We start from the raw sequence: 10,246 nt of genomic DNA on the forward strand, positions 1-10,246 counted from the left end.
GATATAGTCACCCTCTTTAACATGCAGTGTTGTCATTGGCAAGGGTCTAATAAGATGTCAATACAGGTGATTAACATTCATGGCAATTGAGGTAGTGTTGTGACATGACATGTTGTGCCATGAATCCTCCTGGCGTACTGTATTTGATGGAGACAACTTTTATTATATGCTCTGAAGAGATCTTGACCTGCAGTGTTTACCAGATGAAACCCTAATGTACGCAGCTTGCTGTCGAAACATTATTCAGTGACTAGAATGAATGCATCAGAGCCATGAGATTGTGCAGCTTTTCTTATCTAAGTGTTCTACTCCTCCAGCCAGAACCTCACCTACCCAGATGTGCCTTTTTACTGTCTCCAGACTGGCTGGAGAAATCTTGTGGCTATAGATCCTCATGGCACTGCTAAATAAGCCAACTATGCGAGATCTTCAACGTGTCACTTGTTTTATTAAACCCACAGCCTAGTTGAAAACTCACTTGTAACAGTTGTTGTTGTATTTGTTGTAGCTTCCAAGAGAAGTCAGGTAGCCCAGGCCTATGGCGTAAGAATAGAATATCTGCGTTCCTGCATCCATCCAAACCTTATTGATGAACAAACAGACAAAGAAGACTTAAACTAAAGTTATAAACTGAACATGTCACAACGGAAATGTATACCAGTAAGATGTGGTGAGAATAGAGAAAGACTTAGAGGGCTGGTTTCTTGGACACTGATCAAGCATACTCCTGGACTAAGACTCAATGGCCTTGTGGTTAGACAGTCCTCCCTAAGATTGGAAGGTTGGGAGTTCAATCCCTGGCTGTGTAAAAATGGGACTTGATGTTTTTCTGCTTGCTACTCAGCTTTGAGGAGATAGATTGGGGCTAAGGCCCTGTGATAGACTAACATCCTGTTTAGGGGGTCTACTCGTACATCAAGCTGCCTCATGTGACAGGAGATACAGTAGGCTCCTGTTCCTATGATCTTTTTAGTCCAAGACTAGGCTTAATCTTTCTGGGAAACTGGCCCATAGATTTATACTACAGATTATACTACAGATAATACCTGTGGATCAGCTAGCCGTGTTGTATTGGGATACAAGTAGTAGAAGATGCCATCTTTAGCTCCTGGAAGGGTCACTCCTCTGACAAATAACACCACTAGCATGACATAGGGGAAGGTAGCCGTGACGTACGCTGCCTATGAATTAGTAGTACAGGGTTAGTACAATACAGAAAACACAACATAGCCACACATACCGGTATTACCACACTAACGACGGACCCATTGTCTCACCAAGTAACTTTACAGCTACAGAAAATAACTGGGTTTTTTTCCGGGTTTTTTTGTTATTTTTTACCTCTGATTTTAAATTTGATTGAGATTGGAATGATGCATAATTATGAAACTACTATCTGACTGCAATATCTTATAACCCTCACCTTCCCAGTAGACTTCACTCCTTTCCAGATACAGAAGTAACAGACAATCCACGACAGTAGAAGACACAGAGCCAGCTCCCATCTAATACCTCCCAAGGACTCAATCCCATCTGATATCCGCAGCACTCGCCGCCTGTAAGGAGAAATGGCTGACACTGCAATACATTTGATCCCCAAAGAAAATGTATTGTATGTAAATGTGTTGCAGCCTATTGTAGTTTATTGTATTCTTATAACAATAATTTAAACATTATGATACAACTCTCTTTAATATTTTTTAAAACTATGGTACCTTGTTCATTTCTCATGTAAGTAGTCAAGCATATAATCATGAAAGATGCAGTGGTGAAAAAACATAGCATTAATTATAGACTTACTGCCAGAACTCCACAACGGAAGATGACGAATTCAGGAGAGAACCAGTCCAATTGCTGCTGGCATTCTTGGTGCCAAATGTCACACAAGCATCTGAAATAGATTGAAGTCTAGTTGTAACATGTTATAAACTTGACAGCTTTAAGTGGATATGCTAGCTAATATCCAGATCCTCTTAACGTGATTGACTCAAAAGCGACTTGTGTATGCTAAACGCTATGGGGCAGAAATATCAAACCTGGTTTGAATAGGACAGTTTTAGAGTCTGTTTACTTTTTTAAAAAGAGAGTGGGTCTTTCCATGAGAAGAGTGCACCAATATTGCATTTTAATATAGACCACATGGAGAATTAAAAGTGTCACATTTCACCCTCTGTGACTTCTAGGAAGATTTTAACCCACTTCTTAGGGCTGCAATCCCGTTAACGGGATGATATGACAACAGCCAGTGAAAGTGCAGGGCGCCAAATAAAAAAAAACAGAAATCTCATAATTAAAATTCCTCAAACATACATGTATATTATACCGTTTTAAAGGTAATCTTTTTGTTAACTTCTTATGGCTGCCATCCCGTTATTGGGATAATTGTCATCAACAACCGCTGAATTGCATAGCACCACATTCAAATAATATTACTAAAAATATTTATATTCATGAAATCACAAGTGCAATATAGCAAAACACAGTTTAGCCTTTTGTTAATCCACCTGTCATGTCAGATTTTGAAAATATGCTTTTCCAAGCATTTGTGTAAGTTTATCACATTATGTACACCTAGCATCAAGTAGCTTGGTCACGAAAATCAGAAAAGCAATAAAATTAATCGTTTACCTTTGATGATCTTCGGATGTTTTCACTCACGAGACTCCCAGTTACACAATAAATGTTCCTTTTGTTCTATAAAGATTCTTTTTATATCCAAAATACCTCTGTTTGTTTGGCGCGTAATGTTCAGAAATCCACAGGAAAGAGCGGTCATGACAACGCAGACAAATTCCAAATAGTATCCATAATGTCCACAGAAACATGTCAAACGTTTTTTATAATCAATCCTCAGGTTGTTTTTAAAATATATAATCGATAATATATCAACCGCAACTGTCTTTTTCAGTCAGAGAGGGAAAGGCAATGGCTGCCTAAACTCTGTTACACATAAAAAATGCTGCTAGCACCCGGCCATACAATGACGCGTTGCTATCTTTCTCTCTAATTTTTCAAAATAATAGCCTGAAACTATGTCTAAAGACTGTTGACACCTTGAGGAAGCGATAGGAAAGGGCATCTGGTTGATATCCCTTTAAATGGAGCAAAGGCAGGCTATGGAACATGGAGTTTTCAAAATAGAAGCCACTTCCTGGTTTGATTTTCCTCAGGGTTTCGCCTGCAATATCAGTTCTGTTATACTCACAGACAATATTTTGACAGTTTTGGAAACTTTATGTTCCAAAACTGTGTTTTCTATCCAATACTAATAATAATATGCATATATTCGCAACTGAGACTGAGGAGCAGGCCTTTTAGTTTGGGCAAGTTATTCATCCAAGCTACTCAATACTGCCCCCCAGCCATAACAAGTTAATCCCACCACAGTGTCAGATTTCAAATAGGCTTTACGACGAAAGCACCACAAACGATTATGTTAGGTCACCACCAAACCACAGAAAAACACAGCCATTTTTCCAGCCAAAGAGAGGAGTCACAAAAAGCACAAATAGAGATAAAATTAATCATTAACCTTTGATGATCTTCATCAGATGACACTCATGGGACTTCATGTTACACAATACATGTATGTTCTGTTTGATAAAGTTCATATTTATATCAAAAAATCTGACTTTACATTGGAGCGTTACATTCACTAGTTCCAAAAACATCCAGTGATTTTGCATAGCCACATCGATTCAACAGAAATACTCAACAGAATATACCTCTCCTTAATGCAACCGCTGTGTCAGATTTCAAAAGAACTTTACGGAAAAAGCAAACCATGCAATAATCTGAGACGGCGCTCAGAAAATTAATCAAATTAGCCGCCATGTTGGAATCAACAGAAACCAGAAATGACATGATAAATATTCCCTTACCTTTGATGATCTTCATCAGAATGCACTCCCAGGAATCGCAGTTCCACAATAAATGCTTGATTTGTTCGATAATGTCCGTTATTTATGTCCAAGTAGCTTCTTTTGTTAGCGTTAGGTACACATATCCAAACGCTTGAGCGTTTGGACAAAAACTTCGGACAAAAACTTCAAAAAGTTATATTACAGGTCGAAGAAACAGTATAAAAGTATAAAATCAATCATTAGGATGTTTTTATCTTAAATCTTCAATAAAGTTCCAACCGGAGAATTCCTTTGTGTCTACAGAAGCAAGTCAATATCATGTGGAATGCGTGTGACCAGGAAATGGCTCTCTGCCAGTAAGCTGACTCATTCAGCTCTTATCCAGTCGCACAACACAGCAGAAGCCTCATTCAAGTTTATAAAGACAGTTGACATCTAGTGGAAGCCCTAGGAAGTGCAACTTTATTCATATCCCAATTCTGATTTCAATTGGGCATGGGTTGAAAATATACCAACCTCAGATTTCTCACTTCCTGTTTGGATTTCTTCTCAGGTTTTTGCCTGCCATATGAGTTCTGTTATACTCACAGACATAATTCAAACAGTTTTAGAAACGTCAGAGTGTTTTCTATCCAATGCTACTAATAATATGCATATATTAGCAACTGAGACTGAGGAGCAGCCCGTTTACTCTGGGCACCTCTGGGCACCGTTCATCCAAGCTACTCAATATTGCCCCTGCAGCCATAAGAAGTTTTAATCCCGACATTTCTCCAAGTTTTCACCATCATTGCAATGCTCTAGTTACCTTGTTGTGTTTACAAAGTAATTTATGAAGATTATTATTTATTTAATGTGATTAGTGATTAATTTGCATCTGTCCCTCATTTTAAGGTCAACCCCATTACGTGAACTGATTTCTCAATTTAATATCGTGAAACAACTCCTTTCAAAATATTTTTTTCAAAAGTAACATTCAACATCTAATAGTCAGATCATAACGTAAAAGCAGGTGAGCTGGTTCTACTCTTTTTGCCAATTTTCTAGTGTTTAGTGGTGGAAAACTGAGCACAACGTGTCAACCCTGTTGCCCATAGATTAGCCTCTGCTGAGTCCACAACAACTGGATGTTCCGGTTTTCAGGGGAAATGGAAAGAGTGCCTGTGTACATTAACAAGAGCTTTTGGAGAATAACAAGGCAACACTCCATCTTAACTCCATCAAATTTGCTGGTTTAGTTGAACAGTGCAGAAGTGAACCTCCCCCAACAGTTGTTTTTCTTCTTGTCAAGACCAGTATGTAGGGGATTTAGTTTCAGGCATTTCTTTTACAGCTGCTATGTTAGGTTACCCATAGATAGACAGGCTAGAAATGTTTAAAAAAACATCAATAAAATGCCACTCCCTGTTGCACACAAGCTTCCATTCTCCCTGTCACAAGGGGATTTATGACTGATTTAAGATTAAATAATTTACCCTGTTCATTTATTTGGCACTTGATATGAACGTACTATAAACATTTGTTTTTGTATGTAACCTCTTGAGATGCGAGGTTTATGAAGTTGAACATGTGCTCTTTATTACAGAATGCCAAAATTTTGGGAAATCAAACGTTTTTTTGACCAAGTTACACTTCTCAAAAAGCACCGAATTGGTGGAACGCCCAGAGTACATTTGAATGTACTTAATTCAATCTGAGCAAAGAGGTCCGATGACAAGGTACAAACGTTGATGTGGGAGGGGGGAGTGGTAGTGAGAGGTAGAAGACAGCCTACAGCAGAAAGCACCCCTCCCCCACTATTCTCACTGTTTTGTCTGTCTTCACTGTCTTCTCTTAAACTGTCAGAAGGTGTTCACCTGAACACACTGACTGTTCATGATCTCCACTGAACTATTGTGCCTGCAAGCAATTTAGAATTGTGGGTGGTTAGGACTGGTTGAACTTTTGTGATGGATGTTACTTGTTTGCAGCACTCTGTGTTTTACAACTAAGCTACGAAGGTAGTTGCTTCTGCAATGATTATCAAATGCACTGTTTGATTTCCCCCAAAAGGGACACTTTCTCACGGACATTACCTGCAACGATTATTATTATCCCACAACTGAAAATATTTATTTCATATATGTTTTTAATTTCAATATATTTTTTAATACGTAGACCATATAATGTTTTTTAAAGGATTTTATCAGTCAGTCAGTGGGCAGCTGGGGCCCGTTTCAATCGAAACCTATGAAACATAGCAGTCCGTCTCTGCACCAAGTTTCAGTAGAGTCACCAGTACTGTAAATACCTGTGTTCCAGGCATTGTTGCAGTTGGCCCATGGCAGGTCAACACTGAAGGATGAGAACAGGTAGAGGAAAGCCCACGCCAGAATCACAATGTAGGTCATACATCCATATATAGTAATCACTTGGGCGGCATAGCCCATTCCTGATGAAGACAAGAAGAGAAACATATCAACATGCTGATAAAAATCAACAACCTAACATGATTTTCCCATTTACCTTGGTTGTATTTGATTCCCCATGAGTCAGATTTACCACAGGGCCCCATTCATTCTGAAAAAATGTCTAAAATCCAAATAAATTTGTGTTACAAGTACCGTTTCTGAATGCTGTTTGATTTGCATTTTTGGAAATAACTTTTTTTATTCCTTGAAAGTTAGTGTGCTTGCTTCAGCTGTGACTCAGACTCAGTTGGTAATAGTGTGGCTCTAGCAACGCCAGGGTCATGGGTTCAATTCCAAGTGTCTGCTAAATGGCATATATTATTTTGAATTCAACATTTTTAATGAAAATGTAATGCAGACTGGGTCTTCAGAAAGGGACACTGTTGTAATATGAGTTAGATATATGAGTTAGTGTTTTAAACATATTCTCAGAATGGGAGAGGCCCTATATAACTGCACAGACATCTTAACGAACGCACACCCTATCATAGAGCCTACTCACTCTACTGTAAGTCTCACTCTACTCTTCATTGCTGTGTGCCTTATTTAACTTAAATAACATTTCAACTATACATAGATGTAGCATCATCTTTTAACTTCACTTCTGCTGTAACAAGACCGTGCTACGCACATCTACATTATGACGTTATCTGTGAAGCAGATAATAAAGGCTCATCCTACCAGTGTTTGTCACAATGATAACAATGTAACTTACCTGTGCTGCGGCAAAGGCATTTGAAAAAGTAACTTTTAACTTAAGTGTACAGGACTGGACAGAGAAACTCACCTTCAAACACCGGGCAGATCTTTCTCCAGCAGGTGATGCCACCCTGGCTAGTGTACTGGCCCAGAGCCGTTTCCAGGATGAACAGAGGGATGCCACAGGTCACCAGGTACAGGATGTATGGGATGAAGAACGCCCCTATAGTACAGGAAGGAGTCATATATATTAGGCCTCTATACAATGCCTAATGTTAATTCTACTTTCAAACGTTAAACTTTAGTTGACACAAATCTTTTGTGACAGCCTTAATATAGCTGACTTGGTTCTGGGTGCTGAGATTAGTTGACACTGACAGCATACATAGTTCTCTGTATCTTTCACCATTACACATCTGAACAATCCCATTTTGATCTGGCTCTCGTGGATCACACCCTCAATGTGGCTCTCGGAATATACGCGGTTTTAGTAATCACATTCCCGTTGCCTGCGACAGATGTCCTCTCAGAGGGGTTCAACCTCCGTCAATACTGATAAAGGTCACGCCACTGATATCTAAGTCTAGTGTCAACTAACTCCCTCCATCTGAGAGACACCAAGCAAACCAAGAAAACTACTGAAAGTGCAGTGTGGAAAATGATGGATAAATAAATTATTTTAAATTGTGACCATGCAAGGTGAAGGAATGTGTACTTAGTTATCACATAGTGATGGGAATGAGAAACCAGCACTATGACCATGGGGTCATCTGGGTTCACACAGTTCTCAGGGGGTTTCACTAAAGTATTTGGATGCAGATATGTTTTTTTGTGTCATTTCAATGAGCTTTATATCAGCTAAACAAAAAAACAATCCTCCTCTTTCCTCTTTTTGCCTGATATAAAATCTGACCAGGGAACAAATCAACAACACATTTGTAAACAAGAATGAGAAAATGTGGAATAGGATATGATAATTGCATCATCATATTATTATAATTATGCTCTCACAACCACACTTTTTATAAAAAAATTGGATGTAATGTTATTAGGAATGGTATATGTGTTATACAACATTATATTTTCTATTATCTATTGTATAATGACACACAAGTTAAGCCTGTAGAATACACTGTATTATAAACTGTATTATAAACTGGGTGTTTTGAGCCCTGAATGCTGATTGGCTAACAGCCGTGGTATATCAGACCGTATACCACGGGTTTGAAAAAAACATTTATTTTTACTGTTCTAATTACATTGGTAACCAGTTTCTAATAGCAATAAGGCACCTTGGTGGTTTGTGGTTTGGTTTGTGCCTAAGAACAGCCCTTAGCTGTGGTATATTGACCATATACCACACCCCCACAGGGAGAAATATAAAATAAGATCAAATATATTTTGGGTTAATTTTCGTGTTCTCTGATGTGACACTGAAAGATATTTAGGTACAACACGACGATACATTTAGGACTTGCCTGTGAGTCACAAAGTATACAACTGTAACTGTTAAATAAAAAAACAAGGAAAGAACTGATGACTATATTTACAGTATTTTCATGAGCCATAACCAACTCTTGAGCTAGCAGACTGGTTCAATGTAAGAATAGCTGTTATGAAAGACTAGATCAGCTGCAACATACCTCACACACCTATTTCTTATTTTCACTAAACTGACCCATAAATATGGTAAGTCTTTTGGAAGTTCTAAAGAAGATTTTGGAAGTTCTAAAGAACATTTTTCAAGGGACTGACTTCCTTACCCCCTACCGACCCCACTAAAAGTACGTAGAAATGTATGCACATGTTTAACCAACAAGCCACTGTTGACTGTGTGACTGTGTGATATTAGATTGCTTCTTGTGTAAATATTTTCTGTCTGGGTTTGAATGATTTGTATGTTAACCAATAAGACTTTGTTGACTCACCCCCACCGTTCTTGTAACAAAGATAGGGAAATCTCCATATATTTCCAAGTCCAATAATAGCGCCAGCCACAGTTAGAATAAACTCCATTTTGCTATCCCACTGGCCGCGCTCCTTCACACTTTGTTGGGTGTCCTGCACCGGCCCTGTGAGAGTCTCATGCTTGCCTGCAGAGAGAGAAGCAGCCATCCTGCGAGTGAGAGAGAAAGGGTTCGGGAGGCAAGTTCTGCTGGTGGAGTCAATGGTTGGTGCAATTGTCTGCTGCTGCTGGAGCTTTTATGGATAACAGCACTGTCAAGATGCCAGCTGCTTCTGCCCGAGGGGGGACCCAAAGACATGTGGACTAGATAGTTGAATGAGAGCTGCACCTTTAGTGTGACTAACTTGTCATTTGACACGGTCCAAAATAATGCCTGCAGGACTGTGATTCTTTTAGCAGGAATGGAAGAGATTGATGTTTCAGCAGAGCTACACAGAATGACAAGTACTTTTTTTGTGGTGAGGGGGGGGTATTTATTTTTGCCATTGGGCAAAGAGAAGAATTTGCCGTTTTAAAGCTAATCTCATGCTATTCTACACATTTTGCCATGAGGCTGAGAGAAAATGTTGCTGTTTTAAAGCTAATTTCTTGAAGTCTTCATATTCTATCTGGGGGGCCCAACCTTTACATGGATCTCACAGATCCATTTAACACATTTCAACAGATGAGGACCCTCATAAGGGCCTTTTCCCCTTGTAAATGAACTGCTATGATTATTATTATCCCACAATTAAAAAATACCTATTATATATAAGTGTTTCATTTTAGGCAATTACACAGTGTATACACCCTATAAAACAGTTTAATCATTAGATTTGCATTCAGAATCGGTCGGGGCCCATTACATTAGAAACTGGAAAAACATAGAACTAAGTCCGCCTCTGTATGTCAGTCCTACTATGGAAAAATATGGAACATCAAACTGAAAACACATCATTCCTGAAGCCTTGACCTTGGTTGGGCCTTAAGTCCATCATTATACTTCTGGGTTTGAGTTCATCAAGGGCGTACATCTTGAGGTCCCAGATACCAGCGCAATGGGGAGGCCAACCTGAAATACGGTTGGTATTTATGTATATAGGGCTGCTGACTTCGTAGCTCTGTGAGTGACAGGCAGCATATGGTGACTCCTAGAAGTGCAGACAGAGAGGATAGGGGTTAGGGCACGAGGCTTAAGGCTAACCAGGAGCCTTTGGATTTCCTGTATTACATACAGTACAGTATTCTTGGAAATACAGTGATACTCTTTTACAATAGATGAAAAAGGG

The 10,246-nt window shown here is 39.0% G+C and overlaps 1 protein-coding gene across 1 annotated transcript in view; it reads right to left on the reverse strand.

The window, feature by feature from the left end:
- Positions 1 to 9,252, reverse strand: part of slc6a11a (solute carrier family 6 member 11a) — a 38,184-nt gene extending 28,932 nt beyond the window's left edge. Inside the window, exons 1-7 of the mRNA XM_020461966.2 lie at positions 8,941 to 9,252; positions 7,101 to 7,235; positions 6,154 to 6,294; positions 1,801 to 1,891; positions 1,424 to 1,556; positions 1,047 to 1,181; positions 479 to 582 (exon numbers count right to left, since the gene is read on the reverse strand). Coding sequence (XP_020317555.2) covers positions 479 to 582; positions 1,047 to 1,181; positions 1,424 to 1,556; positions 1,801 to 1,891; positions 6,154 to 6,294; positions 7,101 to 7,235; positions 8,941 to 9,127 — 926 coding nt within the window. The 5' untranslated portion in view covers positions 9,128 to 9,252. The remainder of the gene's footprint in view (positions 1 to 478; positions 583 to 1,046; positions 1,182 to 1,423; positions 1,557 to 1,800; positions 1,892 to 6,153; positions 6,295 to 7,100; positions 7,236 to 8,940) is intronic.
- Between the last annotated feature and the right edge of the window lie 994 nt (positions 9,253 to 10,246).

This window comes from Oncorhynchus kisutch, linkage group LG1, assembly GCF_002021735.2.
Source record: "Oncorhynchus kisutch isolate 150728-3 linkage group LG1, Okis_V2, whole genome shotgun sequence".
In the NCBI taxonomy this organism is placed as follows: domain Eukaryota; kingdom Metazoa; phylum Chordata; class Actinopteri; order Salmoniformes; family Salmonidae; genus Oncorhynchus; species Oncorhynchus kisutch.